Below are 25,481 nucleotides of genomic sequence, written 5' to 3'. Positions count from 1 at the left end.
CTTGTTGGTCAGTGCTGAGTCCTGATGCCACACCCAGGGTCTGCCAGCGGTCACCTGATTGCACCTGTGGATCACCACACTCTGCAGGACATCCAGGTACACTTTAGTGTTGAATTTCAGACTTCGAAGATGTGAGGTGGCATGATGTAGCCCTCACTTAAAACCACACTAAAGACCATAATCTTGGGTGGAAACGTCATTGAGCTGTGCTCTCAAGCGTTGAACTGTCTGGATTTGTATTTTAAGGGTGCTGGCAATGGTCCTGTTGTCATATTTTGGATCGGTAGAGAACAGGAGTTGTACAGCGGCGCATTTCCGATCTCGCTCATTGAACATTGTGTCACTTTCAGACATGATGGAAGGGTCTTATTGCTCTTAGGATTTGTACACAACTGTCCAACTAGAAGATGGTCTACCAAAAAAAAAAAAAAAAAAAAAAAGAAAAAACAGTTTTCATCAAATGAAAATGGAATCATATCGTTTTTTTTTTCTAGGGCGACAATTTTATCATTCCACCTTGTATTTATGTTGGGGGGTAATGAAAAGATTTCTAAATTAATGTTTAAATATTTTTTTTGTTTCCATGTATTTTTAGACAGCAGGATGCTATTTCTATAATTTTCATACCTGAAAGTCATCATGTGAAATTATAACAGACCCATTTGGCATGATAATAAGTGTTTGCAAATGGGTCAGATGACGAGGGTTCAATCCTTAATCAAATCATACCAAATACTTTTTTAAAAAATGGTACTTGATGTTCTCTTGCTAAGCAACAAGCATGGGAGGATAAAGTGCAAGTGAAGGAATCCTGGGAATGTAGTGGCGCCCTCCCCTACATCTCAGTGTAGCAGCTGCTGAAAAGAGAGCCTTTAGGTCGCCCTGACTATAATCGACCATTTGCTCAACTTTTATTTGAAATCATTTTCCATGGTACCTAGTGCATGTATAAGAAGTACCGTTAATATTTCAGACATAACACGTATACGTTTCTAACAATAAAAGATTGGTTTTGTTATTTTCATTAATAACACAATAACAAAAGAACATTTGTTTTAGACCCATAGAATACACAAATGAGATGAGAAAAGTAGTTCGAATAATCCAAATAATTAGTACATTTTCTTTGTTCATCTTTCTTTTTGCAAATATTTGGAGATGGAATGGACTACAAACATTTGACATGGCTATTTTATCTTGATCCATTTCTCTTTTACATTTTTTTTTTTTATTTCTCCACTTGATATTCAATATTGTTTGTTTTGCATTACAATGGAGTTGAAGAAGAAAGAGAAGACAATTCCTCTTATCAAAATCTTTGAGGTGGAATGGATACTCATGTCGACCGAGTTCAAATATTATCATATATGCAGCATTAATTAGGCATAAAATACAAGCGATGCAAGTCGCACACGCAAGGTCTTATTGCTGTGTTTCCTGCTTTTTAGCCCTCGCCTTGCTGATATCTTCCAAGTCCTCTTCGTCTTCCTTCTGGAATTTTTCTTCCAGATCATCAGGAATCTCAACTTTGTTCAAATCCTCAAGACCTTCTTCCGGCTCGTCTCCAATCAGGATGTCTACCAGATTCTGAATGGCCACATCGTTCGCACGGTCCGTCTCCCACTTATGAAGCTCGCGCATTATAATATAAGTGTTCATTTTTTTTACATACAGACGGCCTGGTTTTGTGGCACATAACTGAAACGAAAAGATAAAATAATAAGAAATGTGAAAATTTAGCCACAAACAGTAAAACTGGTACATAAGAAGGGGTTTAACAGCACACACATACACGGTTACCTATAGGTGAGTTTGGTAATGACAGAGTTTTGGTTAGAGACCGACACATAATTTCCATTATAAAATCACACACACACACACACACACACACACACACACACATATTCCTGTGGAAATATACTTTATTTCCTTACTAGCGGGGGTAACCGGCGTTGCCCGAGTGTTTGTTTCCGGGACGGGGGGGGGGGAGTTTTAAAAAATGTTATGGTAGGTAAGTAGGAAGGATCAAACCCGGAGTCATGAGTAAAAGTAGGAAAATAAAGTGTGAAAAAAAAAAAAAAAAAAAACATCTGCAACGTTAACAGTTCGGCCACCAAGAAAAGTCCATTCCAGTTGTTTAGGAAAAAAAAAAAAAAAAAAAAACAACTACGGTAGGTCGGCGCAAACGTGAAAATATAATGTGAATTGTCCAGCACGCTAACCACTACGCAACAGAGCACTGCAGCTTAGTTTAGTGATTTTAAATAACTTCACATGAAAGAACTACGAAGCCAAACCGGTGTTCTCTTCTCAACTGTTCCTTGTGAACGATCCCCAAATGGTGTTAAGTGGTGGCAGGGGGAGGAGGAATTTATTAGAGAGAAAATATTTTACCACTTCCATTGATCTTAACCGATTTTGACCGTGACTTCTCAACAGAAAAAGTATAGAAATCTAAGATTATCGAGGAATTTGAGAAATAATAAGCCTATAACACACCTCAGATATTGTTCTGCCGTTTGTGCATATTATATTTGCATGAAATATCTTGATTTTTAATCCTATTAATGTCAAAATCAGACGGGAAAAAATGAGTTCATTTTATTTATATAGAGATAAGTTGTTTGTTTTGGTTTTAGCGATATGTTTTGAATGAATTCAATTATTTACAAAAGTGCATTTTTACCTAAATGCTAGTTGGGAATAATTTTCCCTTTAACCAACTTGGTACCCCCACATGGGGAGCGGTATATATATTATTTTTTAAAATATAACTATCCACTGACACGTGTTTCGTCGTCTATGACTCATCAGAGTGGCTGAATCTAGCGAGATTTGAAATCGGCACCCCACGGTAATGAGCCTAAACCCCTTATACCAATCCTTATTTAAGAAGCTCAATGTAATTACAGATCAATATAATGAATGAATGACAAAAGTCTATATTTCAAAGTTCATGATGTTGACCATCTTACAATTTATTCCTTTGATTCAGTTGATATTTACAATTTTTGACAGTATCTGTTTCGTAGCATAAAATCAATCGCTTGATTATTATATCAATTAGTGAATCTATTTTGTCCTTAACTCATCAGAAGAAATAGCAACAATCAAACCATCAAAAGGAAATGAAGTGCGTTTTGACATGATTAAAATCTGAAAATTGAAAAAAGAAGCTGTAAATATGTTTCCATTACAGCTCTCCTTTCAAGTTTTGGATTTTAATGATGTCAAAAGGCACTTCATTTCCTTTTGATGGTTTGATTGTTGCTATTTCTTCTGATGAGTTAAGGGCAAAATAGATTCACTAATTGATATAATAATCAAGTGATTGATTTTGTGCTATGAAACAGATTACTGTCAAAAATTGTAAATATCAACTGAATTAACGGAATAAATTGTTAAGATGGTCAACATCATGAACTTTGAAATATAGACTTTTGTCATTCATTCACTATATATATATATATATATATATATATATATATATATTGTCTCAAACAGCCACCTCGACATCAATTATTGTTTTAGTATTCTGTTAGTAGTACAGAGTAGCTATTTGATTGGCATGTTCTGACTGAACAAGAATTCACACAAAACCTAATATTAAAATCAGTCTGGAGAAATTCTGTTTACTTGGCCGAGGACAGAGAGAGTGACATGTGACAGCGGAACAGTTACTACACCATGATCCGATCTCGGAAGCAGAGGAAAAAAACTACTATGGATTTCATCACTCATGGAGAGAGAGAGAGAAACAGAGAACAAGGGAGTTGAAAAACGCTCGATCAACGTCAGCATCAAACACCTCCCACCTCCTCCAATATGAAGGCAAGTCATCCGGTCAATGCACGTAGTGACCGTGTTTGTGCCAAGAAGCAGAATAAGGAATCAGAACATGATTTCCTCAACTCTATTTTTAGAATCGAGGGGCGAAAAAAAAAAAAAAAGGAAATATAATTCCCTCGTGCGAGGAGTTATGAAAAAAAGTTTGACCGCGTAAAACGTGTTCTGGACAACCAAAGCGATGTCACATTTCCGCAGTTGGCAAAGACGCAAAAAAAAAGATATTTGAATTAATCCCTCGATCAAACTATTTTGGATAACCCAAAACGGATGCCGACAGGCATGTTTAAAAGAAAAGACTTGAACTGTAAGTGAAAAAAAAAAAAAAAAACTTTACTTTCTTTCTCTGTTGAGTTGGAGATCGGACTTTTTCTTGTGTGCACTGGTTGATACCGTTTACCTTTGGTCTTTCTCTAATAGGATTCTCTTTCAGTTAGTATGTTAAAATATTCCCCAATCCCATTAGCTTTGAATATATTTGTTTTTGTTAAATCTTTCTTTCCCCTTATCATTAATAAATTTAGTTTTATATTATTTGAAAGTGTTTGTTTCGTTATCTCTTGCAAATCTTATTGTGTTCGATTTTTGTGTTTATTTTGTATCCACCTGTCTCACAGAAAATAATTGTTGTTTGTTTCAAACCTTTTTTGTATAAAAAAGGAAATTTGAACCCAATCTGGGACGCATGAACATACCCCTACTGCAGAAGATTTATCTGCCTATGATAAGCGTTTGCTATCCATAAATGCCCATCCATACCCATGCTTGCATTCTATTGCATTTTATTGTTATATTTAAATATTGCCCCGGTCCGTATGTAATAAAAAAAAATATATATATATATATATCTATATATATTATATATATATTATATATACATACATACATACACACACACACATACACGTAAACAGGTTGTCCAAAAAGTCACTGAAGGGTTTTGAACTTAAATAGATTTTTTACTTTTGGTGATATCTTTGTGTAATTTTAACAAAATCTGACTAAGACATTGAAAATTTCTTTTTTAAATGCAAAATTCAAAAATCTTTATTTATGAAAAATAATGTCTTTTAAATGTTGCCCATTTTCAGCTTCGCATATTTGTGTTCTTTCAAAAACATTATTCATGACAAATTGCAGAATTTCTGGATTGTGATTTAACTCCTTTATTTCGTTCCTGATGTTTTCCTTCAATTCTTCCAGGATTCGGGGTTTGTTAACAGACTCTTTCTTTAAGATATCCACACAAGAAAAGTCAGAGCTAGTCAAATCTGGGGAACGTGGTGGTCATTTGACATTGCTTTTTGATAAGCTCTTATAAGCTTGATAAGTCAAAACAATTGACCTCTGATATTGGGAAAATAATTTCACAACTTGCATTTGTCGTTCAATGCTATATTTATTCATAATTAATTTCCAAAATATTATCTGTAAAACATCTGAAATTGAAAAAAAAAAATTATTAATGGTAAGATGACAAAGATTTTCAACCGTTCAGTGACGTTTTGGAAACCCTGTAGGTGTGTGCATGTGTGAGGTGTATGTATGCTAATTCAACAGAATGTATACATAACAAAAATGAAAATAAGCAAAAAAGAATCCAACATGTCCCTATTTGTTTTTCCACAAAGTGAAAGAGACATAAGGCTAAACATAAAGAGACATAAGAGGAGCACTCTGAATCGGGACAAAAGTAAAAATTGCTTCAGTGTAAAGATCAGAAAGGATAAAGTATAATATATAACAAATACATTTTGCTCTTAACCAAAAACCCAACAAAATAAAAAGAATTAACCTGTCTTTTTTTGCTTATTTTTAATTTATGTGTAAACTATATATATACACACACACAAATCAGGCAGTAGATAAGAAAAGTTAACTAGACAAAACATGGATCTAATATAACTGTTATGTTGTTAGTCTACCAAAAAACACAGGAAACTATTAAATTGTCAATTATTATGATGAAATTATAATGGTCTATTATTGTGATGGTAAAAGTATATGGGTTGATAGAAATATATTTTTATGTCAAGTGGAAATATTTACATTTAATAGTTGTCAGATGGAATTTAAAGCCAGCCATGGTATAAGCAAAAATATGTGACAAGCAATGCCCAGCAAAAATCTTTCGGCTACATGTAGTAATGACGTAATAAAAATGATAGATTTTGAGATGCAGACGCGGATGATCAGGTTCCATACGCAACACATTAGAGACAGATGAGGTTTTTATGACAGGACGGCCTATGAAAGTCAGAAGGGGGCGACTTAGAAAAATGTAATCTTATACAAAGCATGCCAACTCTAGAAAAGAACCCAGCAAAGGCCAAATGATTATATTTAAAAATATAATTTCCGTTTGAGCATTTTCACTTTCGGAGAGAAACACCTTCAATTTCAGGACGCATAGAAGAGACACATGGAAGGAAGACTTGAGGTATGTTTTTGCTGGTCATCTAACCAACAACGATTTCTATAAAATGTTAATTTATGCATAAACACATCAACACCCAATAGAGAATACACTAGACGAATGACACACATGACTTAACACTCATAAGAGACTAATTATAAAAATACACATCTGTTAAATATATAATTATTTCCACAGCCAGACAACACTGCAGCTCACAAGAGCAATGAAAGCCAACAAACCGGAAGTCTAAGACTCGAGTTTCATCGTCATTTGGGCTCATCAGTTAGACACATCGGAACTCAGGATTAAAAACCCGAGTGTCTTTCATACGAGGCAAGCACTCTACCAACTGAGCAACTGACGTTTCTTTCAAATCCTGAGTCTGGATATGTCTAACTGATGAGCCAAAATGAGGGCGAAACTTGAATCTTAGATTTCCGGTTTGTTGGCTTTCATGGCTCTTGTGAGCTGCGACGCTGTCTGGCTGTTGAAATAATTATATATTCTTTCTCACATTCTAAAAATGAAAATAAGCAAAAAAGAATCCATAAAGAGACATAAGGTTAAACAAAGTTAGGCATAAGAGGAGCACTTTGAATCAGGACAAAAGTAAAAATTGCTTTAGTGTAAAGATCAGAAAAGATAAAGTATAATATATAAAAAATACTACACTTTGCTCTTAACCAAAAGACCAACATACACTGAGGTTTTGAATCCTGAGTTCGGATGTGTCTAACTGATGAGCCCAAATGAGTGCGAAACTCGAGTCTTAGACTTATGGTTTATTGGCTTTCATTGCTCTTATGAGCTATGGCATTGTCTGTGGAAATATATATATACACACACACACACACACATATATGATAAACATATATGCTCGTTATACGGTTACAATGTTACAATCCTAGATACGTGTTATTCATCCATTGCATCGTAAAGATATTTATGTATATTCTTATCCCATCCATTGAAAGATTTCAGCAACAGAGTGGCAAGCATGAGGTCATAGGTTACCGACCTTTGTTTTAAACCCATGATGGAATGGGTATACTCAATAGTTACTATTTCGATAAAGAAAACTACTCACGATTAATGCATGGAGATCAGATGACTTATATGAAAGGACTGTAGAATTCTTACCTGAAAAACAGATTCGACCAGCATTTTTCTAATGTCCACGTCACATTCTCTTGTTTTGCTAGCAGGCAAATATTGTAAATCTAGGGGCAACCCCTCATTATCTTCGTCATCGAATTCTTCTGGACCCGCTAATGGTAGAAGAAGAGCTGGCAATAAATCCACATCCTCACTAAGAAGCCATTCATGTTTCGCTGTAATAAATAATTTGTCATGTATTAATTACAAAGTTAAATCAAATCATTTACAAGTTGATCAAGCAGATATATAAAAATGTGTGATATGTGGATGAGGAACATTTCTAATATAGAAATGTGTATGAGGAACATTACCAATATAGAAATGTGTAATATGTGTATGAGGAACATTACCAATATAGAAATGTGTAATATGTGTATGAGGAACATTACCAATATAGAAATGTGTAATATGTGTATGACGAACATGACCAATATAGAAATGTGTAATATGTGTATGAGGAACATTACCAATATAGAAATGTGTAATATGTGTATGAGGAACATTACCAATATAGAAATGTGTAATATGTGTATGAGGAACATTATCAATATAGAAATGTGTAATATGTGTATGAGGAACTTTACCAATATAGAAATGTGTAATATGTGTATGAGGAACATTACCAATATAGAAATGTGTAATATGTGCATGAGGAACATTACCAATATAGAAATTTGTAATATGTGTATGAGGAACATTACCAATATAGAAATGTGTAATATGTGTATGAGGAACATTACCAATATAGAAATGTGTAATATGTGTATGAGGAACATTATCAATATAGAAATGTGTAATATGTGTATGAGGAACATGACCAATATAGAAATGTGTAATATGTGCATGAGGAACATTACCAATATAGAAATGTGTAATATGTGTATGAGGAACATTACCAATATAGAAATGTGTAATATGTGTATGAGGAACATTATCAATATAGAAATGTGTAATATGTGTATGAGGAACATGACCAATATAGAAATGTGTAATATGTGTATGAGGAACATTACCAATATAGAAATGTGTAATATGTGTATGAGGAACATTACCAATATAGAAATGTGTAATATGTGTATGAGGAACATTACCAATATAGAAATGTGTAATATGTGTATGAGGAACATTACCAATATAGAAATGTGTAATATGTGTATGAGGAACATTACCAATATAGAAATGTGTAATATGTGCATGAGGAACATTACCAATATAGAAATGTGTAATATGTGTATGAGAAACATGACTAATATAGAAATGTGTAATATGTGTATGAGAAACATTACCAATATAGAAATGTGTAATATGTGCATGAGGAACATTACCAATATAGAAATGTGTAATATGTGTATGAGAAACATGACCGATATAGAAATGTGTAATATGTGTATGAGGAACATGACCAATATAGAAATGTGTAATATGTGTATGAGGAACGTTACCAATATAGAAATCGGTAATATGTGTATGAGGAACATTACTAATATAGAAATGTGTAATATGTGTATGAGGAACATTACCAATATAGAAATGTGTAATATGTGTATGAGGAACATTACCAATATAGAAATGTGTAATATGTGCATGAGGAACATTACCAATATAGAAATGTGTAATATGTGTATGAGGAACATTACCAATATAGAAATGTGTAATATGTGTATGAGGAACATTACCAATATAGAAATGTGTAATATGTGTATGAGGAACATTACCAATATAGAAATGTGTAATATGTGTATGAGGAACATTACCAATATAGAAATGTGTAATATGTGCATGAGGAACATTACCAATATAGAAATGTGTAATATGTGTATGAGAAACATGACCAATATAGAAATGTGTAATATGTGTATGAGAAACATTACCAATATAGAAATGTGTAATATGTGTATGAGGAACATTACCAATATAGAAATGTGTAATATGTGTATGAGGAACATTACCAATATAGAAATGTGTAATATGTGTATGAGGAACATTATCAATATAGAAACCTGTAATATGTTTATGAGGAACATTACCAATATAGAAATGTGTAATATGTGTATGAGGAACATTACCAATATAGAAATGTGTAATATGTGCATGAGGAACATTACCAATATAGAAATGTGTAATATGTGTATGAGGAACATTACCAATATAGAAATGTGTAATAAGTGTATGAGGAACATTACCAATATAGAAATGTGTAATATGTGTATGAGGAACATTGCCAATATAGAAATGTGTAATATTTGTATGAGGAACATTACCGATATAGAAATGTGTAATATGTGTATGAGGAACATTATCAATATAGAAACCTGTAATATGTTTATGAGGAACATTACCAATATAGAAATGTGTAATATGTGTAGGAGGAACATTTCCAATATAGAAATACATAATGTGTAGGAGTTAGGATTTAGATAAGGAAAAATATTGTTTCCAATCGTTAGTTAGGAAATTAATTTTTTTTTTTTTTAGCATTTCTTTTAATAATTTGGAATTTTCTGCTATAGTTTAGCAGAAGACGAGTTCTGTGAAAAACTTTTGACAAGTGCATTTGATATTTTTGGTTATTCTGTAGACTTATTAGATGTTTAATGTGTACTTTTATTTTGATTAGAAATCTTTCTAATCTTATTTAAAATGTTTGATCTTTACACTGGAAGTGATTTTAAAAAGTTCAGACCATCTGCTGTTACAAAGAGAGCAGCCCAGTGTAATCTGGGCTGCATTTTTGCAATCATTATTAAACCAAGGTTTATTATATTCCTTAGATTTAAGCATCTTTTTTTATAATAGAAATATTTTGGGACAGGTAAGTCATGTCATCACTGTTCGTAAGGTTTGAGTTTAAGATAAGTTTAAAAAAAAAAAAAAAAAAAAAAAAAAAAAAAAACATTTAAAATTTTTCTCAATATTCTTTATTACAATTCCAGGTAGGAATTAAACATTATAATTTCTTTCACTTAGCCTAAAAATCAACTTCTCAAAATTGCTATCATAATCCCTATCGTCACAGCAACTCATGTCTAACCAACCAACCAACCACTAATAGCTCAAGCTGATTATTATCATGACGTATGCAACTTGTTCTCAGGTCATGAAAGTCGTTTTTGAGCCAACATATTGCAGAAAAATATGATGTTTTAATAATCTGAAAGAAAAAGTTATAAATTAACCATGGCGGCATGTTTAAGTAATAACAATATGCATGAAATAAATTATAATGGTTTCTTAAAAAAAAAAAAAAAAAAAAAAAAAAAGAAAAAAGCAAAATATGTTAGTTTATTGTCAGTAACATGGTATAACAATAACAAATGAAAATTGGCTAGTCAGAATACTAGTTTCATTTGTCAGTTTCGGTTCAACTTTTAAAATTAGGCAGATATAATTTTATTAACAAGTCATGATTATATAAATATAATTTTATATATTAAATAGCCATGATTATATAAGTATAAGTTATAATTTTATTTATATATATATATATATATATATTAAATAGCAATGATTATATAAGTTATAATTTTATATATTAAACAGTCATGATTATAGAAACATCTATATACATATAAAAGTGAAAGTGTCTGTGTGTGTGTATGTGTGTGTGTGTCTGTACATTTCCATACACAATAACTTTCAATTTTAAGTCTAAAGACTCGAAATTTGATATACAGGGTACTGAGATTTGGGAAAATCGACGTAATCGGTTTTCGGCCAAAAATTTGGCGATTAAGGGGTCAAAGTTCAACGATTTGACCTTTGAGAACTCTACCAAACTCCTTCGAAAATTTTCGGTCTAAACACTTGAAATTTTAGATATAGGTTCCTTGGACATGGATCTAACTTAATAACTTAAGTTGAGCCAAAAACAATAATTTTAAGGGATCATAATAGGGGTCAAAGTTAAAAAAAATTGACCTTTTTTTTTTTTGCTTAGCATACACCTCCAAACACCCGGGCAGCGCCGGGCACTCATTGCTAGTAAATTATAATTTTATATATTAAATAACCATGAATATATAAACACTAGCAGGCTAGTCTGGCTTTGCTTGAGCCTTATGCACTGTTCATAACTTTATGTGCATATATATATTTATATATATATATAAGTTTGACTCATGTTCAAGTAACCTACATCTAAAATTTCAAGTGTTTAGACCCAAAATTGGCGGAGGAGTTTAGTAGAGTCTGCAAAGGTTAACTCTTTCAACTTTCACATCTTGGCAGCCAAATTTTCGCCCAAAAACTGATTAAAAAGCTTGCTGCATGTCTGAATACCCATTATGTAAAATTTCAAATGTTTAAACCCAAAATTGGCTGAATAGTTTGCTAGAGACCACAAAGGTCAAATCTTTAACTTTGACCCCTTGGCAGCCAATTTTCGGCCAAAAATCGATTAAAAACGTTGCCCTATATCTGAATACACTTTATGTAAAATTTCAAATGTTTAGACCAAAAATTGGCTGTGTAATTTGGTAAAGATCGCAGAGGTAAATTTTTTTAAACTTTGACCCCAATTTTGACCCCTTAATATTTGCTTTGGGCTCAAATAAAATTAAAAGGTTTGATCCATGTCCAAGTAACCTACATCTAAAATTTCAAGTGTTTAGACCCAAAATTGGCGGAGGAGTTTGGTAGAGTTTTCAAAGGTCAAATCATTGAACTTTGACTCCTTGACAGCCAAATTTCTGGTCAAAAACTGATTAAAAAGATTTCCCCAAATCTCAATACCCCTTATGCCAAATTTCGCATCTTTAGACTGAAAATTGACAGAGTAGTTTCGTAGGGAAATGTACACACAGACAATTTCACTTCTATAAATATACTAGCCTGGATGTCTGGCGTTGGCCAGGTGTTTGTAGATGTGTGTTGAGAAAAAAATAAAAAAGTGGTAGGAGGCAGGCAGGTTCGAACCCGTCATGTGAAGGCAAAAAAGAAAGTGAAAGAAAATCTGACGTCTTACCGCTTCTCCATGACACGACGGAAGTCTAAAGCATTCAAATTTAACGTAGTGAAGATGACTTGCAGAAATGGCATTTCTTTTAAACGTCCCATGAAAGCAAATTAGACATGGTCGTTTTTAATAGGGGGGGCAGCTCCCCCAAAAAAGGGGCCACTCTGGCAGCATCCAAATAAATTGTAATTGTCTCAGTATGAAGGGTTTCCTCCACATTGACCAAGAACCAATTACAGAACAGATACTACCCGGCCCAAAGGCCAGGCAGTTGCATTCTAATGGGTTCGCTTTATTTATACGAAAAAGCCAAACAAACAGCCGAGACGACGGCACAGTGAGAATTTTGTTTAACTTGATCAAAGAAAAAAAAAAAAAAGATAAAGATGATGTCCATTTGCGAATCTGAGATATTAGGATCTGGGAACCATGCAAAAACTTCATACAGAATTTAACCGATGCGAGAAGCCTTTTGTGAATATACACAAATACTTACGCCCATTTTGCCTTTTATATATTAAATAGATAAATTATAATTTTATATATGAAATAGTCATGATTATATAAATATAAGCTATAATTTTATATATGAAACAGTCATGATTATATAATTATAAGTTATAATTTTACATATGAAATAGTCATGATTATATAAATATAAGCTATAATTTTATATATGAAATAGTCATGATTATATAAATATAAGCTATAATTTTATATATGAAATAGTCATCTATCTATATATATAAAAGCGAAAATGTATGTATGTATGTATGTATGTTTGTGTGTCTGCTAAAAACTTTTGACCGACGGAACAAAAATCCACAAACCCCATCCCGGACGACAAATATCGAAAAATTAGCCCAAAAGGACCATCAGAAGTGTGTCAACTGATCGATTTTCTGCAAGGGGGGGGTTCCCAAAAAAAAGTGACATTTTAATGTTAAACATTACATATTTTTAAATCGATTTATAACTGCCCAAAAAAATACGGGCGCCAACTCTTCTACATAAAGTATACACGGGGCCGTTTATTTTGGGTCAACTTGTATTTAAAACCCGCTGAGTCATGTCACGTGATCTTGACGTCAGCAAGCTCTAATGGCAGTCTGAATTTAAAAAAACATGTAATCAGTAAAAAAAAATTTAACCCTTACACAAGCTAAACTATGAACTTCTACGCTATGGCAACGTTACTAAAGTGCACATTCAAAATAGATATGATAGTTAAACGAAAAATAACAAGCCAAAAATGTGAAGTAAAAAAAAAAATATGCTTACAAAAAATATTAACGATCGAAGGGGCTTACGATCGCTTAGAACTATTTATATACCCGCTAGATAATAATATTTACGATTTGGGAAAGTGTGTCGCGTCTGGGTTTACTTACAGCGACTTTTACAAAATTATTGCTATTTTGGCTTCTCGCGTGTTGATTGGGCTTTTTCGTATAAAAAGCGACACTAATTCAAAGTTAACAAAGTTCTCGGCATCGCGCCGGTAAACGTCCAGAAGCAATCAGCGTTGATCAATCTCGTATATCAGACAGTTGCTATTCAATCTGGACAATTGGGAGCTGTTTTCCCCTCCCCAACATCTGTTGGGGGGGGAAAAAAAAACAGTCAAATTTGGGTAAACAAACCCAAACGCTGCGTGACTTCTATTTGATCTTCTTAATTAGGTCAAATGGAAGCAGCTGGGTTAACTTTTATTGCGCACGCCTCTTTTTATAGTTAAATAAATAAATTCAAACACGTCTCCGCTGAATGTCGCAGTGGCCCAATGGTTAACGTAGCACTTTTTTTTTTTTTTTCACACATTAATTTCCAACTCAAGGGTACGGGTTCCATCCTCATACTCACCTACCAAAACTTTTTTTATTATTATTTAACAACCCCCCCCTGCCTTCGGAGTTTTGATTTACCTTAAGACACCCGGGCATTGCCGGGTACCCCCCGCTAGTGATTATATAAATATAAGTTATAATTTTATATATTAAATAGTCATCTATATATATAAAAGCGAAAATGTATGTATGTATGTATGTATGTTTGTGTGTCTGCTAAAGAAATTTCGACAGACAAAACAAAAATTCACAAACTCAGTATCATATTGAAGCTCCATCCTTCGCATGAAAAATATCGATAAATTGGCCAAAAACGTTCATTTTTTCACCCCGAAATCGACAATTTTTGATGGCTGGGGGGAGGGGGGGTCAACAAAAACGGTCATCTCGTGACGACGAACGGTTCTACGCATGCGCCAGATGACGTCATGACCTGATTTACTTTAAATAGTTGAAAAACTGACTAAGTTTCATGTACGTCGTGTTAGCTCAGTTGATTAGCACGTTGGTTCGTTATCTAAACGTTTTGGATTCGAATCGTGGTGTGAGATGTCTTTTTTTTTTCGCGATTTTTAAAATTTAAATATTGAACCAGTGTTATTTAAGCCATTTTTCACATAACGTTCGTTTTTCTGTTTTTTTTTTAACTTCGCTTATCCACCCCTGACCACACACCCAAAAACACCCGGGTACCCACCGATTTTTTAAATTTTAATATCAAAACAGGCTTATTTAAGCCATTTTTCATCGTTCGTTTGCCTTATGTTATTTTTTTTGTGTTTTTTTTCGATGTTTTGATTAGCCCCCCCCCCCGCTTACGTTTTAACGTTGTTTTCTTTTTTTTACTTAACAAACAAACCTGGTCATTGACGTCGTCGTAACACTTGACGACTTCCGTGTGCGCACCTGTCAATTTTGTTCTTACTTAAATAAATTCAAACATCTTTCAGTAACTCATTCTAGCTGGCCGATTTTATTTACAAACTTTGCACTTTGGCTTTGGGTTCGATCCTACCAACTCCCCCCCCCCCGGTTTCTTTTTTATTTAACAGCACACACACCTCCAAACACCCGGGTAACGCCGGGTACCCCCGCCAGTGATTATATAAATATAAGTTATAATTTTATATATTAAATAGTGATGAGTATATAAACATAAGTTTAATGTGTAAAAAAAATAATTTTGCATTTTATGTCTTTAAATGTGCACTTAGTATTTGTGTATTATTTTGGCCTAAATGACAAACTTCTTGGCCAACCCCAAAGCAATAATACAATCAGATTCTAACATCAATAACTTGCTCAATTACCTGATTCAAAACAACAATTTCTGACGATTCCTGCACAACCTTTTCTTCGAATCACAGATTTTTCAAAAGACAGAAATGGAATTATCTTTGTTATCAGTTTTGTTTCCTCGTCCAGCAAATACATGCGCACCCGTCCAATCTGTGTAAGATTGCACAAAACAAGTGGCAAATGGTCCAGGTGTGCATTCTTTTTGTTATAATCCAGGTGTGTTATCGCCTGCACAATTTGGGCCACGTTCACATGTCCATCAAAAATGCTCTGGGCAACCAATTCAGCCGAGTTATCAAAACGCGTCATGTTGGACAGTGCCATGCACAACATATCAGCAAACTCAAAATCAGGATCGAGGATCTGTTTTAGTGTCGCGCTACCAAAATCTGAATGCTCAGGAATTTCAAGAAATCTTGTCACAACTTCTGCATCTTCGAGGAGATTGACCAATATTGCCAATGCCTTTTTGGCAGCAACTAAATCCGTGTCTTTGTAAATTGCCACTAGGTGTTTGAGGGTATCGACACCCGATACTTTCTGTCGATATACGTTGGAAGTTGAGTAGATATGCACAACATCTAAAGCCATTAATTTTACATCCAAACTTGATTCAGGTGAGAGTTTCGGAAGGACAACATTCTTCAGGTCTTCTGGTGTTATTTCATCCATGTTGAATTCGTGGAATCTAAAAGTAAAAGTCATTAATTATATTATTAATTTTTTAATGCAGAGAAAAGGAACAAGAATTAAAATTTCCTCAGTCGTGAAGGATTTCTCCCCCACTGACAGAACAAGAAATTGAAGTGCAGCATCTAAAGAACGGATACTACACTTTGATCTTGTCCCGAAGGCCAAGTCCCTATTTACAAGGTCTCCGCATGGGACAGAGTTAGACACCAGGGTCGTTTTTTTAACGTGGAGAAAAGGAACAAAAATTAAAATTGTCTCAGTCGTGAAGGATTTCTCCTCCACTGACAGAACAAGAAATTGAAGTGCAGCATCTAAAGAACGGATACTACACTTTGATCTTGTCCCGAAGGCCAAGTCCCTATTTACAAGGTCTCCGCATGGGACAGAGTTAGACACCAGGGTCGTTTTTTTAACGTGGAGAAAAGGAACAAAAATTAAAATTGTCTCAGTCGTGAAGGATTTCTCCTCCACTGACAGAACAAGAAATTGAAGTGCAGCATCTAAAGAACGGATACTACACTTTGATCTTGTCCCGAAGGCCAAGTCCCTATTTACAAGGTCTCCGCATGGGACAGAGTTAGACACCAGGGTCGTTTTTTTAACGTGGAGAAAAGGAACAAAAATAAAAATTGTCTCAGTCGTGAAGGATTTCTCCTCCACTGACAGAACAAGAAATTGAAGTGCAGCATCTAAAGAACGGATACTACACTTTGATCTTGTCCCGAAGGCCAAGTCCCTATTTACAAGGTCTCCGCATGGGACAGAGTTAGACACCAGGGTCGTTTTTTTAACGTGGAGAAAAGGAACAAAAATTAAAATTGTCTCAGTCGTGAAGGATTTCTCCTCCACTGACAGAACAAGAAATTGAAGTGCAGCATCTAAAGAACGGATACTACACTTTGATCTTGTCCCGAAGGCCAAGTCCCTATTTACAAGGTCTCCGCATGGGACAGAGTTAGACACCAGGGTCGTTTTTTTAACGTGGAGAAAAGGAACAAAAATTAAAATTGTCTCAGTCGTGAAGGATTTCTCCTCCACTGACAGAACAAGAAATTGAAGTGCAGCATCTAAAGAACGGATACTACACTTTGATCTTGTCCCGAAGGCCAAGTCCCTATTTACAAGGTCTCCGCATGGGACAGAGTTAGACACCAGGGTCGTTTTTTTAACGTGGAGAAAAGGAACAAAAATTAAAATTGTCTCAGTCGTGAAGGATTTCTCCTCCACTGACAGAACAAGAAATTGAAGTGCAGCATCTAAAGAACGGATACTACACTTTGATCTTGTCCCGAAGGCCAAGTCCCTATTTACAAGGTCTCCGCATGGGACAGAGTTAGACACCAGGGTCGTTTTTTTAACGTGGAGAAAAGGAACAAAAATTAAAATTGTCTCAGTCGTGAAGGATTTCTCCTCCACTAACAGAACAAGAAATTGAAGTGCAGCATCTAAAGAACGGATACTACACTTTGATCTTGTCCCGAAGGCCAAGTCCCTATTTACAAGGTCTCCCCACGGGACAGAGTTAGACACCAGGGTCGTTTTTTTAACGTGGAGAAAAGGAACAAAAATAAAAATTGTCTCAGTCGTGAAGGATTTCTCCTCCACTGACAGAACAAGAAATTGAAGTGCAGCATCTAAAGAACGGATACTACACTTTGATCTTGTCCCGAAGGCCAAGTCCCTATTTACAAGGTCTCCCCACGGGACAGAGTTAGACACCAGGGTCGTTTTTTTAACGTGGAGAAAAGGAACAAAAATTAAAATTGTCTCAGTCTTGAAGGATTTCTCCTCCACTGACAGAACAAGAAATTGAAGTGCAGCATCTAAAGAACGGATACTACACTTTGATCTTGTCCCGAAGGCCAAGTCCCTATTTACAAGGTCTCCGCATGGGACAGAGTTAGACACCAGGGTCGTTTTTTTAACGTGGAGAAAAGGAACAAAAATTAAAATTGTCTCAGTCGTGAAGGATTTCTCCTCCACTGACAGAACAAGAAATTGAAGTGCAGCATCTAAAGAACGGATACTACACTTTGATCTTGTCCCGAAGGCCAAGTCCCTATTTACAAGGTCTCCGCATGGGACAGAGTTAGACACCAGGGTCGTTTTTTTAACGTGGAGAAAAGGAACAAAAATTAAAATTGTCTCAGTCGTGAAGGATTTCTCCTCCACTAACAGAACAAGAAATTGAAGTGCAGCATCTAAAGAACGGATACTACACTTTGATCTTGTCCCGAAGGCCAAGTCCCTATTTACAAGGTCTCCCCACGGGACAGAGTTAGACACCAGGGTCGTTTTTTTAACGTGGAGAAAAGGAACAAAAATAAAAATTGTCTCAGTCGTGAAGGATTTCTCCTCCACTGACAGAACAAGAAATTGAAGTGCAGCATCTAAAGAACGGATACTACACTTTGATCTTGTCCCGAAGGCCAAGTCCCTATTTACAAGGTCTCCCCACGGGACAGAGTTAGACACCAGGGTCGTTTTTTTAACGTGGAGAAAAGGAACAAAAATTAAAATTGTCTCAGTCGTGAAGGATTTCTCCTCCACTGACAGAACAAGAAATTGAGGTGCAGCATCTAAAGAACGTATACTACACTTTGATCTTGTCCCGAAGGCCAAGTCCCTATTTACAAGGTCTCCCCACGGGACAGAGTTAGACACCAGGGTCGTTTTTTTAACGTGGAGAAAAGGAACAAAAATAAAAATTGTCTCAGTCGTGAAGGATTTCTCCTCCACTGACAGAACAAGAAATTGGGGTGCAGCATCTAAAGAACGTATACTACACTTTGATCTTGTCCCGAAGGCCAAGTCTTTGAGTTTCTGTTAAACATTAGGAAATAAAGGAACCATTTTTAGTTAAAATCTATTTCACATCACTCTTAAGAAAAACACGCTTGAAGTGTCGGCGATTTGGGACCATTCATCACTGGTCTGAGGGAGATAACTCCACTTTACTAAGAGATCCATACATTTTTCCATACGAGAATATAAGACGCTAAAACTGACGCAAAACATTTAGCATTACAAAATCACTAGTAACAAAAAAGGAGCCGGTATTTGGGCTTCACGATTTTTGTTATTAGTGTTTTTTGTAATGTTAAAACTTTTTGACTTTTAACGTTGGGGATCACATTTTAATTATAATGTTCGATTAAATTGATACCCCATTTTGTGGTCGTTCTTTCATATAAATGTTAAGTCATTAAATAAACCTTTTAAAAAAAATTTTCCTGCTAATATGAAAGTGAAGTTTGTTATTGATAATCCGCAGAAAAAATAAGAAAACATGAAAAAGAATTATTCTTCGATCGATGTCTTCATTCAGTCTCGAAAGACAAAGGATACCCCTGTAGGGGCAGTTGCGTGTGTAATTGTGAGGCAAGGCTCGCACAATCCCTAACCACACCTCTCCTGAATGGACACTGTTTGGGTCCAGTGGCAAGGAGAAAACCAGGACGACTGGAAACAATGCCGAGATAAGCGGAGAGCACATACAGCACCTGGAAGTCCCAAATGGTCACCCATTTAGTACTGACCAGGCTCAACGTTGCTTAACTTCGGTGATCCAGCGGGAATCGGTGTGTCAACATGATTATGCCGCATATTTTTACATCGGGGGGAAAGCTCGTTCAGGTCCGAGGGGGGAAAGCTCGTTCAGGTCCGAGGGGGGAAAGCTCGTTCAGGTCCGAGGGGGGAAAGCTCGTTCTGGTGCTCAGTTTCTAATGTAACGTTCTAGTAAATCGATCACCCATTTTAGAACCACTCAACGTTTTAGGCTCAATTTCGCAAATTTAACATTTTTTTTTTTTTTTAAAAAGCTTAGTACTTTTTTGAATTTCGCTTTCTCCGATTATTTTACATACATATTTCTGGTTATTTTGAAGTTTCGTCACCCTGCATTTACAAAGGATTTGCCTGGACGAATTTATTTTTTATTTTTTAAATATGCATTCTTGAAGTTGTGCCATCCGATAATAATTGCTAAAAACATTGAAAATAAAAGAAACACACAGAATAAATCATTCATAATGTAAACATTAGATATGGGCAATAAAGGCAAAAAAATGATAGGGGAACATAGTTTTGAAAGCCGAGTTATAATTTTTTTTTTTTTTGTAGTTTGAAAGATTAGAGACTAAAGTTAATTCCCAATAGGAAAAAAATATTTATACACGTGAAAAAAAAAAAAAAAAGTTATGAAAAATGTTTTCACGGCGAGCTAATTCAGCTGAATTTTGAAGTTAAATAAATTCATTGTAAAAATCATTTGAAAGATAAATATTAGGTTTATGAGTCTATTTCAAAGATAATTAGTAAAGTCCTAAGATACTGAATTAAATACATTAAAAAAAACGTCTTGTTTGTACAGAAAATAGCTTAATTAGCCCCCAAAAGCGAAAGCTTTTCACTTTGTTCAACAGAAAGAAAACAAAGTCCTCGTCACATGGATTACACGGAAACCCAAAATCTCAGACAGTCGAAATGACGTGAGGTAGTTAAAGGAAGGTAGGGAGGGGGTGCTGTTTTTCTTTTTTACTCCCAGCCGGAAAATAAATAAATAAAATAAAACATTGATTTTTTTTTTTTTTTTTTTTTTTTTTGTACGCGCAAGAATACGCATTTTTTTTTTTTTTTTTTTAGTCCAAAGAAATGGTTGAAACGAGTGGGGATTGTTTAATTCTCTCGCAATGCAAGAATTTAGACACCAGGGTCAGAAAGTGCGGCGAACCTGAACCCCCCCCCCTCCCACCACCACCACTAGGTGTGTCAGAAATTTCGTGAAAATAGTGAATAATTCCACCCCATCTTTCCAAGCTTATAACTCCTCGAAAAATGTAATTCAAGCCCTATTTTTTTTTTTTTTTTTTTTTTAATTAAAGGAGCAAGGACCAAGATTTCATTTTAAAAAAAAAATTAAAAAAAATTGTGTTTTTTTTTAAAAAAAAGGTTTTAAACTTCGGACTTTACAGGTAAATTTCTAAAAAACAGGTTTTTTTTTTGTTTTAAATTTGAATATATTATTTATTGACCTTTTCTCTTCAATTTGTGATATATAAGACTTTGGTACATAAATTAATTATTTACTTTTTAATAGATATTTCAAAATGGGAGGCGTGAATTATTCGATCCCCTGTCTTTCCAAGCTTATAACTACTCGAAAAATGTAATTCAAGCCCTAATTTTATTTTTCAATTAAAGGAGCAAGGACTAAGGTTCCATTAAAAAAAAAAAAGAGAGAGAAAACAAATAACGTGGTTTTAAAAAGAAGGTTTTAAACTTCAAACTTTACAGGTAAAATTCTAAAAAACACTACGTTTTTTTTTGTTTTAAATTTGAATATATTATTTATTGACCTTTTCTCTTCAATTTGTGAGTAAATTAATTATTACTTTTCGGTGAGTAAATTAATTATTTACTTTTAAATAGAAACTTGAAAATGGGGGGGAGGCGTGAATTTAAAAAAAACGTTTGTCTAAAATATTATATTCGGTTTATTGGAAAGAACATAAAATTTCACATTGACCCTGAAAATACCGTAAAAATAGAATCAAATTTTGATTGATTTTTAAAGTTTAAAAATTGAAAAATATTGAGTTCGGAAAATGCATTACTGTTTTAAAAAAAATATTTCTATTACTTTTAAAACAACTTTATTAGTTTATTTTGGAAGTATAATCCATAAAGAAAATAAATAATCCACTTTTAACAGAGAAATTACGAGATTTTTATATTTTATTCGCAGTTTCGTGTTAGGGGTGTCAAAAATTCCTACAAAAATTCTGATACACCTACACCACCACTAAGGACGACTTTCGGAATAAACACCCCCAACTTCCCCATGTTAAAAACGGCTTTCAGTTTTTTGCAATTTTTTCAGTAGATTATTATTGATTGAACACTTATAGGGTGGGGGGGCCGATTATTCTCGTTCAGGTCCGCCCAAAGGAAGATTGAGAAGCCAGCGCCCCCGAGGAGGGGCACTCTGACCTGCAAAAAAGTATCTGGCAGCCTTGTCGGCATTGCCTGGAGACGGCGCCTCAGGTACAAAACACCCTCCCCATGTTAAGAATGGCTTTTCAAATAATAACGTTATTATTTCAGCACGGATCACTCTCTGCATGAGTACCAACTTATATTAAAGTTGCACTGTGTTACATACAGAACGGATAATTCTGTAGCGTGCTTTGCCAAAGCACGCTACAGAATTATCCGCACTGCTTTGGATGTACCTACAGGCACAAGCACAGCATATGTGAACATAACATGTTTTGAAGATTATACGCGTAAATAGATTGTAATTCGAAATGGTTCCTCGTTTACGAATATTTTACAAAAATAACAAAATAAAACAATATTTATCGCATGTACATATTTATCTCCAGGCCATTAAACTGCAATTTTATCAAAAGGTGTTTGTTGGAAAAAACCAAAGATGAATAACCACGTGGAACGAGGGTGTTTTTTTTTTTTTTTTTTTTTTTTTTCAAACTAAAGAAATGGTCGAAACGAAACAATATAGATTCGGTTTTAAGTCAAAAATCGAAATGTTGTACTTACCATAAAATCGTTATTAAAACAAAATCTGTTAAAATGCGTTCACGGTTTTAACATACGCTAAGGACAACAACTTTTTCCTTAACTCAAAATAAAAATACCGGTGTCAACTAAAATTTAGTCTCCTGATTAAAATTACACCGACCTTATAATTCGTTACACATTTATTATATACAAAAAAAAATAATAATAAATTTAAAATATGTGAATTCAATAAAAATTAATTTGGGACTAAAGTTTTGCAATCGGTCGCGTATATATTTTCTTTGGGTTTAAAATGAAATAAGTGGATATTTCGTTAAATTACAAATACAAAATTTAAAAAACAAAGGGGAGATAACTATAACTGTTTACAGCCAGGACACAAGTGAAGGGAAGGTACTCTCGTTGTATTAATAGTTAATACGAATGAGTAGCGCCCCTTAACACTTCATAATTTGTCAAGAAAAAATGCTTATAATTGTCTGCATATAATCGCCTTTTTAACACAAAACTCCGTCTTTCAGAAAATCTTTAGTAGCATAAAACTGGGGTTTTTTTTCGGAAATAAATATAGGAGCATATACTTTGCACAAAATTACTGATACAGTCAAAAATGAAATGCATTGTTTAAAAGAAATTCATCATAGATATGTACAAGATAACAGTTTACTTTTAATTACAATGAAAGTTTGACAGAATATTCTCAATACTTAGTTATATATATATATATATATATATATATATATATATATATATATATATATATATATATATATATATATATATATATATATATATATATAATATCCATGAATTTATTGATTGTTTATATATATATATATACACACACAGACACATATATATATATATATATATATATATATATATATATATATATATATCTGTGTATATATATATATATATATATATATATATATATAACTACTTCATTTTTCATTTATTCACATAAATATACGAAAGTATAAATTTATGCGTAAACTTTAAGTATTTACTTCAACATTGCCCAATAGTTAGTAAGTTATAATTATATTTTATAACTTACCATATATATATATATATATATATATATATATATATATATATATATATATATATAAGTAGGTTGTAATTTGCTTGAAGCATTGTTGAAGAAAATTATAAGGTGAAATTAAAGCCAAGAACAATGCGAGATTTTTTTTTATATATAGAGTAAAATTATTTCAACTCTAAACAACAGTAGTTTTTTTTTCTGTTGTATCCGATGGTGTTATAAATCTCAATATATTTCGGACTTATTAGTCCTTTTTCAAGAGAAGACAGCGGAAGAGTGTTCCTCATGAGTGCAAACTCTGTCTGGCCGAGACTGAGGGATATAAGTAGGTTGTCGTTTGCTTGAAGCATTGTTGAAGAAAATTATAAGGAGAAATTAAAGCCAAGAACAATGCGAGATTTTTTTTTTATATAGAGTAAAATTATTTCAACTCTAAACAACAGTAGGTTTTTTTTCTGTTGTATCCGATGGTGTTATAAATCTCAATATATTTCGGACTTATTAGTCCTTTTTCAAAATAATTTTTTTTTGAAATTTTGAAATAATTTTACTCTATATAAAAAAAAAATCTCGCATTGTTCTTGGCTTTAATTTCACCTTATAATTTTCTTCAACAATGCTTCAAGCAAACGACAACCTACTTATATCCCTCAGTCTCGGCCAGACAGAGTTTGCACTCATGAGGAACACTCTTCCGCTGTCTTCTCTTGAAAAAGGACTAATAAGTCCGAAATATATTGAGATTTATAACACCATCGGATACAACAGAAAAAAAAACTACTGTTGTTTAGAGTTGAAATAATTTTACTCTATATAAAAAAAAAATCTCGCATTGTTCTTGGCTTTAATTTCACCTTATAATTTTCTTCAACAATGCTTCAAGCAAACGACAACCTACTTATATCCCTCAGTCTCGGCCAGACAGAGTTTGCACTCATGAAGAACACTCTTCCGCTGTCTTCTCTTGAAAAAAGACTAATAAGTCCGAAATATATTGAGATTTATAACACCATCGGATACAACAGAAAAAAAAAACTACTGTTGTTTAGAGTTGAAATAATTTTACTCTATATAAAAAAAAAAAAATCTCTCATTGTTCTTGGCTTTAATTTCACCTTATAATTTTCTTCAACAATGCTTCAAGCAAACGACAACCTACTTATATCCCTCAGTCTCGGCCAGACAGAGTTTGCACTCATGAAGAACACTCTTCCGCTGTCTTCTCTTGAAAAAGGACTAATAAGTCCGAAATATATTGAGATTTATAACACCATCGGATACAACAGAAAAAAAAACTACTGTTGTTTAGAGTTGAAATAAGTTTACTCTATATAAAAAAAAAATCTCTCATTGTTCTTGGCTTTAATTTCACCTTATAATATATATATATATATATATATATATATATATATATATATATATATATATATATATATATATATTAGACATTAAGAGGAGATTATAGATAGATATATAAATACCCCCGTTCACATACACCTTTCACGATGAAGCTAGAACCCAGAATTAGATAGAATCGGGCAATTGCATCGACAACGCCAGACCCAACGTGGGTCTCGATGTACTGCATCTCATCAGTTACGTGCTCCGACATAGGCGCGAACCCAGTGTGCAATACTGACGACCTAACCATATGGGCCACGGTGCAATCTATTG

At 33.8% G+C, this 25,481-nt stretch overlaps 1 protein-coding gene across 1 annotated transcript; it reads right to left on the bottom strand.

Moving 5' to 3' along the window:
• Nucleotides 1–894: 894 nt before the first annotated feature.
• LOC145276874 (co-chaperone protein HGH1 homolog) lies at nucleotides 895–22,928 on the bottom strand. The gene is made up of 4 exons (XM_080128288.1): nucleotides 22,778–22,928; nucleotides 15,535–16,211; nucleotides 7,406–7,596; nucleotides 895–1,698 (listed from the first exon to the last, which is right to left on the bottom strand). The coding sequence occupies exons 2-4, from the start codon at nucleotides 16,193–16,195 to the stop codon at nucleotides 1,423–1,425; spliced, it is 1,128 nt and encodes a 375-aa protein (XP_079984414.1). The 5' UTR covers nucleotides 16,196–16,211; nucleotides 22,778–22,928; the 3' UTR covers nucleotides 895–1,422.
• Between the last annotated feature and the right edge of the window lie 2,553 nt (nucleotides 22,929–25,481).

Source organism: Euprymna scolopes, chromosome 1, assembly GCF_053919585.1.
Source record: "Euprymna scolopes isolate OS-2025 chromosome 1, ASM5391958v1, whole genome shotgun sequence".
In the NCBI taxonomy this organism is placed as follows: Eukaryota; Metazoa; Mollusca; class Cephalopoda; order Sepiida; family Sepiolidae; genus Euprymna; species Euprymna scolopes.
This window is presented reverse-complemented; position numbering and strand designations above follow the sequence as displayed.